General features: G+C 43.9%; 1 protein-coding gene across 2 annotated transcripts in view; it reads left to right on the top strand.

Moving 5' to 3' along the window:
• Positions 1 to 11,466: 11,466 nt before the first annotated feature.
• EMILIN2 (elastin microfibril interfacer 2) overlaps positions 11,467 to 13,759 on the top strand; it is a 58,530-nt gene continuing 56,237 nt past the window's right edge. Inside the window, exons 1-3 of one of the 2 annotated variants that reach the window (XM_055323750.1) lie at positions 11,467 to 11,544; positions 11,652 to 12,112; positions 12,605 to 12,727. In XM_055323750.1, coding sequence (XP_055179725.1) covers positions 11,973 to 12,112; positions 12,605 to 12,727 — 263 coding nt within the window. In that variant the 5' untranslated portion in view covers positions 11,467 to 11,544; positions 11,652 to 11,972. Of the gene's footprint in view, positions 11,545 to 11,651; positions 12,113 to 12,604; positions 12,728 to 13,759 lie in introns of those variants that run through there. The other variant, XM_055323751.1, reaches the window with a different exon arrangement.

Raw genomic sequence — 13,759 nt, forward strand, 5'->3', positions numbered from 1 at the left:
AAAGATTCCTCCTTATTCTGAAATGTATATATCTATTGTTTTACATTATATTATAGGTTTTATTTTTATCAATATATGTGAGAAATGAAGCAAACATCCACTTAATAACTAAATACCTACAAGAGCTAAATGGCTGTCAGGAACAAGAATGCTGCTCCAGAGGCTCTCATGTGCCCTTCTGATCTCCCTCTCTGGAAGAAACCATTATCCTGCCTTGTTTCTCTCTTCCTTATCTTTATAATTTTATCACATAGTATGTATCCCCAAACAACATGGTTAAGTTTTGGCATTTTTTTGAATTTTAAATTTTTAAAATCATACTTTAATGGAATAGCCTCTCTAACTTGCTTCTTTCAGCTAAAATGTTTGTGAAAGGGGCAGCCCAGGTGGCTCAGCGGTTTAGTGCTACCTTCAGCCCAGGGCCTGATCCTGGACACCCCAGATCGAGTCCCACGTCGGGCTCCCTGCATGGAGCCTGCTTATCCCTCTGCCTGTGTTTCTGCCTCTCTCTCTCTGTCTGTCGCTCATGAATAAATAAATAAAATCTTTAAAAAATAAAATAAAATGTTTGTGAAATTCATCCACATTGATGTGTGTATCAGCAATTCGTCCATGTTTGTTGCTTTATAGTATTCAATCATAACATATTGTATATATACCACAATTTATTCATTTTACTTTAATGAACACTTGAGTTGTGTCCTGTTTCTGTTAGAAACAATAATCCTTAGAACATTTTAATGTTTCTCAGTGTACATGTATAAGATCTTGTCTAATTTCTATATCTAGGGGTGTGATTGATGGGTTTGAGGGTGTGTGGACTGTTCCACATACCAGATCTGTTTTTCCAAACTGTTTTTGGAAAATCCATTCCAATCTATACTGTTTTTCCAAAGCAGTTCTACCAATATACACTCCCAACAGCAGTATAAGAGAGTTTGTCTACATTCACCATAAATAGTGCTTGGTTTTTTTATTACAATTTTTTAATTTAAATTCAATTTGCCTACATATAGTGTAACACCTAGTGCTCATCCCATCAAGTGCCCTCCTCAGTGCCTGTCACCCAGTTACCCCATCCCCCCACCTAAATAGTGCTTATTGTTAGAATTTAAAATTTTTGTCAAACTGGTAGTAAGTAATGGATTCTACATCTTAGATATTAATTAGGTATTAATTTGCATATCCATGATATTAATGAGGTTGAGCATATTTTTATTGGCCATTTGAGTTTCCTCTTTTGTGAAGTGCAGATTCTAATCTTTTGTCCATTCTTCTGTTGGATTGTCTTTTTCTTATTAATTTGTTGTTTTGTTAAATTCTTTTTTTTTAAGATTTACTTATTTATTTATGAGAGACACACAGAGAGAGGCAGAGACATAGGCAGAGGGAGAAGCAGGCTCCCTGTGGGGAGCCTGATGTAGGACTAGATCCGTAGACCTGCAATCATGACCTGAGCCAAAGCCAGACGCTCAATCACTGAGCCACCCAGGTGCCCCATATCCCTTCTTTATCAGATATATGTTGCAAACATGTGAGAGGACTTGGAGGTACCCAGGAGAGCTTCAGAGAACAGGTAAAGACTCCAGGGTTGTACAGGTGAAGTTCTGCAGACATGGAGAAAATTCAACACAGAGGGAACAGTTTATGCAAAGATTATATTTGTTTAAGGACCTCCAATCAACATAACTTGGAAAAGGTAAAAAGGAGAAATAACCACTTGCCCTTCCCAGGCAAATTAGATTTACTTCTGGATTTAACATTGTTCGTTTTAATGGGGATGAAACAGATTGTGTGTTTCTCCAGTTTGGGCTTTCACTCTGCTCATCTCTGATAAAATACAACATATTTTTGAGCAAGGGGGAGGCAGGAAATTAAAGGAAACCATCCTCTAAAAAAATTTTTTTCTTGTCCAGATTTGCTCCCTTATAATTTTTGTATTACCCTGAAGAAGTATTTAAAACTCCAACCTAATGGGATTATTTGATTATTCATAATGAATCTATCCTTCAGAGGACACAATTTATTTGTATTTCCCTGGGTATCATTTAGGATCAGCAGTTCAAAGCCTGAGGTGGTTTTTCCTCTTATTTGTTATCTCTACAGTTGACAGATCTTTCTGGCTAAGCAGGGATTTGGCAATGTTGGGTTCTTAATTCCAGCTTTTTAAAAGGAAAACTAATTCTGAGGTGACATATGTTTGAAACCTCATTTGGCCCCTTATTACCTCATTCATTAGAGGAAGAAGCACTCTGGCTGGAGATCACATGCTGTGGCCCAGTGAGAGGGTGACTCTTATTTTGTTCCCTGACTGACCTGGCCTCAGAGCGGGGTGGAGAAGGCCTGAAAATAGTCATTTCTTGGCTGTGTTGGTCAGGCGGGAGGGCCTCTCTAACATGGGTCCATTACAAAGAGAAACAAGGTCTCTGGAGGTTGGCCTCATCAGTTACCGTGGATATGAGTTGGTTAAGGCCCAAGAAAAACTTTACAGAGGTTTAGATTTATTTGAGTCATTTACATTTGTTAAAAGATAAAACCGAAGTGTACTCTTCTAAGTTTGAGTTTTCAATTTGTTTTCAAGTTAGCATCCCCAGATCCCAGTTCTCTCTCCAATTTAATCCCACTTTCCTCTCTATGTATAAACCGTGTGTGAACTCGGTCAGCTGTCTTACAAAAGTCAGATGTCTGTCTGCTTTCTCTCACTGATTCAATGAATAGTATTAAATAAATGTTATGTGCCAGACACTGTGCCAAGGATAGGGATAAAATATAAGATGAATTAGAAACAGTTTTTTTTTTAATTCAACAAACATTCAAACTAATCGATGATGTTGGAAGTCAGAATCAGTGTGACTTTTAGGAAGGATTAATGATTGGAAGGAACCATGAGGAGCCCTGGGGTGCTGGTCATGTTTTGCTTCATGATCTGGGTTCTGGTTACATGGCTGTGTTCACTTCATGAAAATTCATTGAGTCACGTAGGCACTTTTTTATAAGAATGCTATATTTTTGGGCACCTGGGGAGTTCAGTGGGTTAAGGGTCTGCCTTTGGCTCAGGTCATGATCCCAGGGTCCTGGGATGCAGCCCCGCATCAGGCTCCCGGCTCAGTGTGCAGCCTACTTCTCCCTCTCCTTCTGCTCCTCCCCCTGCTTGCTCTCTCTCCCGTTCTCGCTCACTCAAATAAATAAAATCTTTTTTAAAAAGGGAGAGAAAGAGAGAAAGAATGCTATACTTTGGTAAAATTCACAGGAGAAAACCATAATCTACAAATACTTATTTTTAAAAATCCTTTATGAAATTGGAATCCCTAGTACTAAAAGGGAAGATTCTTTTTGGGTTGAAACACATTGGAACTGAGTTCTGATAGTTTTTTTTTTTTTTCTAATGTTCTTCCTATTTTCCCCAGGAATCCTGGCACCACTCTGCCCTCAAACAGTCCTTTGGAAAGCATAACCTCAGAATACTCAGGGAATAAAATATTTTTGTTTATGTATTTTTAAAAGTTAGGGGGAAACATGTAAGGGCATAATAGAAAACCAAGGCACTTTCCTGCTTGATCCCTCAACATTCTCTAAATATGAAACCCTTTTTTACCTATATTTTGCATTAATCAAAAGATATTAGTAACTTTTATCTTCCCATGGCTTATTATTTATGTGGTTTTAGGTTTTTTAACCAATGAATGTTCCAAGATATCAATAGGACCTAGAAAGAGAGCTGCATTTAAGCAGGCCCTTCCCTGCTCTGCACTACTTAAACGTGCTATGACCAAGCCAGAGCATTTTTTTGGTATTTGTATTTTTATTATTTTATTTTTTAGATTTTTAATTTAAATTCAATTTGCCAGGCAACCCAGGTGGCTCAGTGGTTTAGCATCGCCTTCAGTCCAGGGCCTGATCCTGGAGACCCGGAATCGAGTACCACGTTGGGCTCCCTGCATGGAGCCTGCTTCTCCCTCTGCCTGTGTCTCTGCCTCTCTCTCTCTCTCTCTCTCTCTCTCTCTCTCTCTCTCTGTGTGTGTGTGTGTGTGTGTCTCATGAATAAATAAAATCTTAAAAAAACATTCAATTTGCCAACATACAGTATAACACCCAGTGCTCATCCCATCAAGTGCCTTCCTGAATGCCCATCACCCAGTTACCCCATTCCTCCATCCACCTCCCCTTTCACAACCCTTTGTCTGTTTCCCAGTTAGGAATCTCATGGTTTGTCTTCCTCTCTAATTTTTCCCCACTCATTTTCCCTCCTTTCCCATATAATTCCTTTCACTATTTCTTATATTCCCTGTATGAGTGAAACCATATGATGATTGTCCTTCTCCAACTTATTTCACTCAGCATAATACCCCCCAGTTCCATCTACATCGAAGCAAATGGTGGGTATTTGTCCTTTCTGATGCAAGCCAGTGTTTAAATAGAATGGAGCACCACGGTGGTCTTACTTAGCTCCTGAGGATGAGTTTAAGAGTGATTAAGTCTGAGAAGACAGAACCAAAGAAAGCTCATGCAAATGTCCACCTTCATCAACCAACCAAACAACCAAGTTTTCGGTGCTTAGTCAAGTTTTTTTTTTTTTTTTTTTAATAATATAAAACTATGGGATCCCTGGGTGGCGCAGCAGTTTGGCGCCTGCCTTTGGACCAGGGCACGATCCTGGAGACCTGGGATCGAATCCCATGTCGGGCTCCCGGTACATGGAGCCTGCTTCTCCCTCTGCCTGTGTCTCTGCCTCTCTCTCTCTCCCTCTGTGACTATCATAAATAAATAAATAAATAAATAAATAAATAAATAAATAAATAAATAAAATAAAACTACAAAAAGTTTCCAAAATGCACATGAGGCAGTAACAGAAGAATTTGATCCAAGTAAGGTTTTGACTTTAGTTTTGACTTTTGAACACCAATTCTTTCTCATTTTTTGATTTTATTATTTGCATTGACATTTACTAATGTTTTAGTCTTTATAAAGACTAAACAAAATGTGGCTTTCAGTTCATTTTAGCCCTCTGAGAGTGATCACCTAATTTATTGTCCAAACCCAGGCACTTTTGAAGATGAAAAGAGACACTAAAAATAATTAATAGTGTTAACTGATCCACAGCAGGACTGGCCTGGGCAAATCAGGACATCTGGTCTCTCTACCTATTGTTATAGATAAGGGAAAAAGAGAACCAGAATCGTTTTGTTTTGTTTTCTCTACCAGCCTACACTGTGCCCGTTCCTCCTGTTGAGGGCTCCTCCATGCCACCTGGCCTCTCTGCCTCACCTACCCCTTGGCTATGTCTAAGACCACATACCTTAGTCTGGCTACTTTACCAGCTGGATGCATTAGAAACATACCAGGTATAAGGTCACATTAATTGCCCCTTCCTTGCAAGCAATCACATTCATTTTTGATATCATAGCAGATTTAAAACAAAACAAAAACGGTAACTCTTAGCTTAAACCCATACTTTTCCATAGACTTTCCTAATTAACATCCAACTTTTCTGATTGCCTCAGCTCTATTTCTTCATCATCACGTAGCTACACATTTTTTACTATGTTATATTCTATTTACTGACTGTAACTTTATGTTAAATCATTTCAGTCAATTAAGATGAGAAAGAACTAAATCTGTTTTGCTCTGGCTCCCACATTGCCTCGTTCAGTGTTCAATATGCAGAACTCCCCCAGTTTGCTTACTGACAAAACAAACCTTTTGATGGCCACAAAATTTCAAGAACTTTCCCTTATCCTCCCAAATGTAACATTTTCTGACTGTTCCTGGACTTACGCTGAAATATAGTTCATCCTCATTATTCATAGATTCTGTATTTGTAAGTTTGCCGACTTGCTAAATTTATTTTTTTAAGTCCAAAAGCAATACTTGTAGCATTTTCATGGTCATCTGTGGACTTGTGCAGAGTGGCAAAAAACTTCCCTGCCCGATGTGCATGTTCCCAGATGACATCCAGCAAAACAATGCTCTGCTTTCTTGTTTTCCTTCTCATACTGCAAGTAAGTGTCCTTTTCTTTCTTTTTTTTCTTTTTAAAGATTTTATTTGTTTATTCATGAGAGACACAGAGCGAGAGAGGCAGAGACATAGGCAAAGGGAGACGTAGGCTCCATGCAGGGAGCCCGATGTGGGACTTGATCCCGGGCCTCCAGGATCACAACCTGGGCCAAAGGAGGCACTAAACCCCTGAGCCACCCGGGCTGCCCCAAGTGTCCTTTTCATGGTAAATTTAGTGCCATACTTTTTTTTCTTTTTTTTTTTTTTTTTGCATTTTTGTGCTTTTTTGTGCTTTTTGTTGGTGGTTTTGCTATTTAAAATGGTGCTGAAGTGCTAGTGAATTCAAGCATAGTGCTGAAGTGCTAGTAGTGTTCCTGAGCACAGAAGGCTTTCCTGTGCCTTATGGAGAAAATATATGTTAGTTAAGCTTTGTTATGGCATGAGTTACAGTAATGTTGGCCATGACTTCAATGTTATTTATGAAATACGGTATCTTTAAATAGAAAACACACATATGTATTGATTGGTTGACAAAAACATCATGACTGGAGGCTTGTAGGAACCTAACCCTGTATTTCCCCCTAGGAGCAATTGTTCAGTATTTGTTAATTCAGTGTTGGCAGCAACTTTATGGGATATACTGCATCAAATAATGAGAATTAACCGTACTTAAATACTTATAACATTGTTTAGGACTGCATATAACCTGAAATACTAGAATTAATTTGTTCATGAATACTGTTTGAATGAGTATAGATTGAAATTGTGCTAAAGTTTACTAATGTATTTTATAATCATCAAACACATTCTGCCTATTTAAAACATGTTGATTCCAGAATAATCAACTCTTATTCCATAAATAAATGATGAACTACAGCATAGTTTGATGTGGCTCATATATAAGACATTACTGCCTAAGCTATTATAGCTGTCTTGGAAAGAGATCGAATTCTAAGAGCCTATTTTTGTCAGTTATTTCTTATGAAGAAAAAAATGTGTTCAAAACCACACCATAAGTGTGACAGCAATAAATTCTCAAACATATTATTTGGCTATAGGAAGCATTCTTAGAACTAAGAAACATCTGAAAAAAATTAAGAGATATGGAATTAGAAACTAATTTTATCTTTTTGAGGAAAAAAGATATTCACAATTGAGTTGCCTGCTGATCCTGAGTTTATTTTTGTAGTTATTGATCCTTCCAAAGTTCTCACTGAATAAATTTCTTTGCAACGCAGAAGATGAACTCTCCTGAACAATAAACTGAGCTATATGTTTTCCCCTGGAGGGCAATAAAAAAGAGAACTGGGATGGAAGTCAAGAGCCCAGTATTCCGTTTCTGACTATCCCATTTATTCTGAATGAGTCATGCATGTGCTTTCATGACAGCCATTTCTTTATATTTCTCACTTAGAAAGGAGAACTGTAGTAGATGCTCAGCTGCCCATGCCAGTTGGCACAAAAAAAAAAAAAGAATGACAAAGCTCGATAACCTGATTGCAAATGTGTTGCAGTGCTAAAGTGGTAACAGTAACAATTGTGAGTATTTATCCTCCACTTGCCAGGCACTCCTCAGTTTGCCTGGCACTGTGCTAGGCAGTTTATGTGTGGTAACCAAATAATCCTCCCAATAGCCACACAAGGCATTCCCATTTTCAGAGCAGAAAATGGAGGATAGAGAAGCCTACTGACTTATCTGAGTTCATTCTACTAATAGATGAGGGTACCCAACTCCATTGCATGAGGTCTTGACCACCGCTTGTTTTCATGTGTGATTTCAGGCATGATTTTAACTTTTCACAGTTTTGAAGTTCTCATGTGATGGTTTAAATGTAAGTCACACCCCGCTGACCAATATAGGGAAATTTGTTCCTGCTGTCTCTCAAGAAAGATGATTATTCTAGCAGCCATGTCCACAATAGCCAAACTGTGGAAGGAGCCTCGGTGCCCATCGAAAGATGAATGGATAAAGAAGATGTGGTTTATGTATACAATGGAATATTACTCAGCCATTAGAAACAACAAATACCCACCATTTGCTTCAACGTGGATGGAACTGGAGGGTATTATGCTGAGTGAAGTAAGTCAATCGGAGAAGGACAAACAGTGTATGTTCTCACTCATTTGGGGAATATGAATAATAGTGAAGGGGAATATAAGGGAAGGGAGAAGAAATGTGTGGGAGATATCAGAAAGGGACACAGAACATAAAGACTTCTAACTCTGGGAAATGAACTAGGGGTGGTGGAAGGGGAGGAGGGCGGGGGGTGGGGGTGAATGGGTGACGGGCACTGAGGGGGACACTTGACGGGATGAGCACTGGGTGTTATTCTGTATGTTGGTAAATTGAACACCAATAAAAATTAATTTATAATAAAAAAAAGAAAGATGATTAAAATAATGGCCATAATCCTTAGTAATGTCATTGAATCAATCAATTGATCTTATTTATCATTGTCATTGATTCAATGACATTACTAAGGATTATGGCCATTATTTTAATCATCAGAAGATAGAGATTTTGAATCTTTATCTTTGTACAGCAAATGGACTATTCGCAAATAAGTATATTAAGAAAAAACTGAAGAGAGTGATTGTCCTTGTTCTGTTTGGCTCTATTTGAGCAAAGCCTTTGACAAGACAGGAAAGCAGCTGTTTATAAATTTTGAAGTCTAGGGACTCACTGACTTTATTCTGAGGGTGCCTATATCTAAAGTAGCTGAATGAAATTGTATCAATCAAACCTTAGCATTCCAAAACAGACTAAGCTAGATGGTACAGTTGTTTTTTTTTTTTATAATATCTCCTCAGAGATATTTCTGTCTTTCTTTCCCTGCCAGGCTGCATTTCTTTTTAATGAAGTGCATCTTATCACTAACTTATGAATGTGTAAGACATTTTCTCAGGGTGCATTATGTTAGGAATGCTTTGCAATCAAATTACTCAAGATATCCAGTCTACAAGGACTTCCTCCCCCATTATTAGATAAGCAACACAAAGAAGTAGTAAAGACATCTAAAAGTACACCTAGACATAGGGTGGGGGGACTTTTTTTGAGTTCTAGAAAGCAAAACAAGACATGTGAAGGATGGGACACTCACGCTAGTCTTATGACTCTTGACCACATACATCCTAGATGCAAATCAGTTCATCTTGATCAAACGTCATGTGCTCAGATGACTGAATATAAGGATGGGAGGAAAATACCCCACTGCTGCCTCTGTAATGATCACTCACTTTCTTCCACCGGGTAACTGAAGGGGAGCCTGGGGGAACTGGAGGCCTAGCAGGTTCACTGCTTCATGAGATGTGCCCCCCAAGTACAGAGCCTGATGGGCATTTTTATCACGATCAACAGTGAGGGAATGGGTTTTAGGAAGTAGGTCTAACTTTGCATTTTTGTTTTAGCTAAGTTGGTCACACAGTTGAGAGTAGACGTTACTATGAGGCACTTTGATTTTAAAACAGGAGAAATGCCTTCAGATTGTGATTAGAAACTGACAGTTTTCAAGTGGTTGTTTAAAGTAGTTGGCGGCTTATAAAGAATTCACATTTACAGCATTCTGCCAATGGTACCTCCATTATTCCTTATGGCTGGGGCCACATGACCTGCCCAACCAGTCTCTTTCCTAAAGTGCTTAAGCTCCCTATCCTCGGGAATCTTCCCTCTGCTTCGGGAGAGGGTTTTCTGGTTTCCAAGTTTGATGTGTCTCTTCCCATGGCTTGAGGAGAGAAAGGGAAGGGGGTCCCTTGGGATCTTGGCCTTAAGTCTTCCTGAGAGCTGAAAATCTTCTCCCATCTTCCCAGAGCAGCCCCACACCAGGTACACCTGGACATGTGCCTAGAGAAACGCATGTGACAAATATTGTCTCGTGGCATTGACTGTACATCAGAAATTTTCTACCCTTCACTACACAGGAATGCCTAGAAGCTCTGTGAACACAGAGCCCACCCAGGTTAGTTTTGGCTCACTTGTGAATACTCGGTATTTTCACACAATGCCTAGCCTATAACAGATGCTCAGAATAAAATTTATCTACTGATAAGTGTCATTTTATAGCTGATTAAATAAGGAGGTCATGTGATGTGATGAGCAATGGGTATCATATGCAACTGATGAATCACTGAAAACTGCATCTGAAACTAATGATGTACTATATGTTAGCTAATTGAATTTAAATTTAAAAATACAGTATTGTGGTCATCTCAATGGAAAGTTAGTCCTCAAACTCTTGGACTAGAATACAGCTTCCTAACATAACTCCAATGGATAAAGTAGATTTGACCTCATCAGTTCAACTCACTCTCAAAGTTTGAGAATAACCTGTACTGAAGAGACGTTGTGGTTGTTAGCTGCTGGGTGTAGACATGCATCATTTGTGTTTCCTTTTTTTTCTTTCTTTTTTTTTTCCTTCTGTCACTCCCCTTCATTTCTGTGCTTGGTTTCTTCCCTACCACAGTTGATGAACAAAAATGGTGTTAGGGTGGGGACGGTAGGAAATTCACGAAGACACAGATTGGGCTATGCAAGACCACTTTTTATCCCTCTCTGTGATTTCCCCCCTGTGGATGTATCTTCTGAAGGCTGGGATGACTCCAGCCCTTCATGTGCATGATCTTCCATAAGAGAGTTCATGGAAGGATTATTTCCTTACATGGCATAATTTTCTGCTTGGCTCTTGTGAGGTTTCTACTTAGGGTATATCCTTTCTTCTGTTTGCAAATCAAAATGCCCAACGACATCATCAAACCACATTAGAAATAAAATGGACCAATGGCTTCATTTAGTGAAAAAGCAAATGCTTACTGTCCTTGTAACGATCCCCAGCCAGCAGCAACCTGTTCATTCACAGATACTGTAGTTTATGCAGTCTGCAAATAACCTCACTGTAACGTTCATTAGATACGTTCACTGTAACGTTCATTAGATAAAGCAGGTTGGTTCAAATAACAGCCCCAGCATACACCCCTTTGGCAGGGATTTTATGTAACATTCTTCTCTATGGGGTTGTTTGATCCCCAAAAGAAATTGGTAGAGATCAGCGTAACTCAAGAAGAGTCAGAAAATACGCAAGCAAGCGAAAAGACAAACGTCCAGCAGGCAGGCTTTGAACTGTTGGGAGCAAATGCGACGGTCGTGGCGCCTTTGATGTTGACAGGAAAAGTTCAGGGTAGGCCCTGAGAAGCGGGGGCCGTGACATTATCTTTCAGAATTTAGTGTAGCGTTCCTTGGAGCCTGCTGCGGTGCGCCGGCCGCTCTGGTGGAGGGGAGGGGCCCCCTGAGGCCCTGCGCCTCGACTCGGACACCGAAGCGGACGCGTGCGGCCGGGGGAGCGGAGGGGACCCGCCTTGGTTTCCCGCGAAACTCTTAAGCCCAAGTGCGGGGGCAGGGCGGCGTCTGGGCAGGGGAGGAAACCCGAGCCGAGCCCCTCCCTCCCTCCCTCCCTCCCCCGGGGAGCCGGCACCCGGGCACCGCAGGCCCGGCGCGAGGACTGCAGACTCGCCGACGGCGGCCGCATCCCCAGGGGCCGGGGCGCGCCCGGTGGAAGGTGGGAGGCGGAGCTGCCTTGCTTCTGGGAAGAGACCAAAGGAATGAGTAATCGGGCTTTCTGTAACTTAGACCCTTCTCCTAAAGCCTTCGCCCTTTCACCCCAAGCCCCCTGCCGAGACGCCCAGGACACCGGAGACAGGGAGCCGCGGTGGAGGAAGAGTCACGTTTCCGAGAGGGAAGTGAAATAAAGAGGGCGGCACCCGGGGGGACCTGTGCGTCACTGAGGGGCCGCGGAGAGGCGCGGGCGCACGGGCGGGGAAGGAGAAGCGGGAGCGAGAAGCCGGGCGGCGGCACCTCGACGCGGCCGAGCGGCCCCCGCCTTCCTTCCCCGGCCGCGCCCCGTGCGCCCGCAGCCTCGCGGCGCAGCCTCCGCGCTCCGCGCTCCGCGCTCGGGATCCGGCCGGCGGGGCGCCCGGCGCGCGCGCAATGTGGCCGCGGACACGGCTCCGGCACCGCGCGCCCCGGCGCTGGGCGCCGGCGCTGGCGCTGCTGGCCCTGGGCGGCGCAGGGCTGTGCCTCGCCGTTCCGCAGCCCGCGCAGCCCGCGAGGCCCGGCGCCAGGAGCAAGTAAGTGCGCGGCCCCTCTCCTCGCGGCCGCCCCGGGCCCTGGGCCCCCGCCGACGCCTCCCCGACCCGCAGCCCGGCCCGCCGCGACTGCGCGGCCGAAGGCGACGAGCCGCAGCGGGGGCCCCGTGGGCTGCCCCGACGGCAGCTCCTCCCGGGGTGGGGGGCGGGGGCGTGCGCTCCGCGGCCCGCGAGAGGCGTCCCGGGTGGCGTCGCCCGCCCCTGGAGCCGCGGGGCGCCGGGAGTGTCGCGCAGAGCAGCGCGGTCAGAAGCAGCCTCCAGGAACCGCTGAAGCCCCCGGGACCGCAGGCGCTTCTCTCCTCCGCGTCTCTCGTCCGCTCCAGGCGCACGGGCCCCAGAGGCGCAGCCGCGCTCCCCCGGGACGGCCGCTTTGTGGCGCTCCCGCCTCCTTCCCGACCCCCGCTGGGTCCGCGGCTCGCCCCCGCCTCCCCCAGCCTCACCCTGTGGCCTCTCGCTCGCTCTCCCTCACCCCAGGAACTGGTGCGCCTACATCGTGAACAAGAACGTGAGCTGCTCTGTGCTGGAGGGAAGTGAGAGTTTTATTCAGGCTCAGTACAGCTGTGCCTGGAACCAGATGCCCTGTCCGTCCGCGCTGGTGTAAGTGCGGGGGCTGAGGGGCGGGCGGGGAGCGCACCGGGGCCCGGGCGGCGGGTGGCGGCGGGTGGCGGCGGGTGGCGGCGGAGCCTGGGGCTCCCCGGAGCGGGAGAAGCCGCCGCTGAAAAGCCGGAGCGCAGAGCCGGGTCTCGGGCGCGGGAGCGGCCCTGAGCGAGCACGGGGGATGCGCACGACTTGCGAGCCTGTGGTCACCGGGGCAGAGGAGGGGTGAGCAAAGCCCCCACCCCCACCCCCACCCCCACCCCTTTTTTTTCTTTCAATTTTATTACTAACATAAGGCAGCTGGACCTAATTAGATCCACATTGTGTGTTCTGGGGCACAGAGAAGATTCCAAAATGTATATATACCGCTAAGAACGTTGAAATGTAGGATTAGTCGAGAGGTTTGCTCTAGCCCGTGTCTTAACGCAGGCGACTTTCGTCCAAATGTCCCCATAAAACGCTCCTCTTCCACTCTTGTGGCTCTCTAAACTGAAGTCCCGGCAAGAACTTGCTTAAAAGTGAGAACCCGCCCCCCCCCTTTTTTTTCTTCTTCTTCTTTTTTTTTTATGTTTGATTTGGGGATTCAGCTAAGAGAAAATGGTCAGGAGAAAATGGTCATCTTTTTGATGAAAAGTAATCATCTTTTTTGCTTATAAAGATTTCACTATCTTAAAAAAAAAAAAAAAGCAGAGGAAACAATGCCGTAGAATACAGATTCCCTTAAATACCTCACACACATCCAGTTGTCTCCTGGCAAGCCTTCGTGTTTTTGTGTAAGTCGGTTATCAGAGGATGAGCGATGTGAATCGGTGGCTGTTGGGAACACATGTGATGGTTGAAATTAATTGTTTTCCCCTAAGAATAAGTTGTTTGTTTTAGGGCACAGTTGTCAGTACAGCAAAGACAGACCCAGTAGGCGGGTCTGTCTTTGGCAAAGCAAAGGGACAGACTGAAACTGTACTCCAGGAAACTTTTTTCCAGAAGGCAGTACATGAGCCTTCAGGCTTGTGGGGTGGACATGGTCTCTGGATC

The sequence above is a fragment of the Nyctereutes procyonoides genome, unplaced genomic scaffold, assembly GCF_905146905.1.
Source record: "Nyctereutes procyonoides isolate TBG_1078 unplaced genomic scaffold, NYPRO_anot_genome, whole genome shotgun sequence".
NCBI classification, from domain to species: domain Eukaryota; kingdom Metazoa; phylum Chordata; class Mammalia; order Carnivora; family Canidae; genus Nyctereutes; species Nyctereutes procyonoides.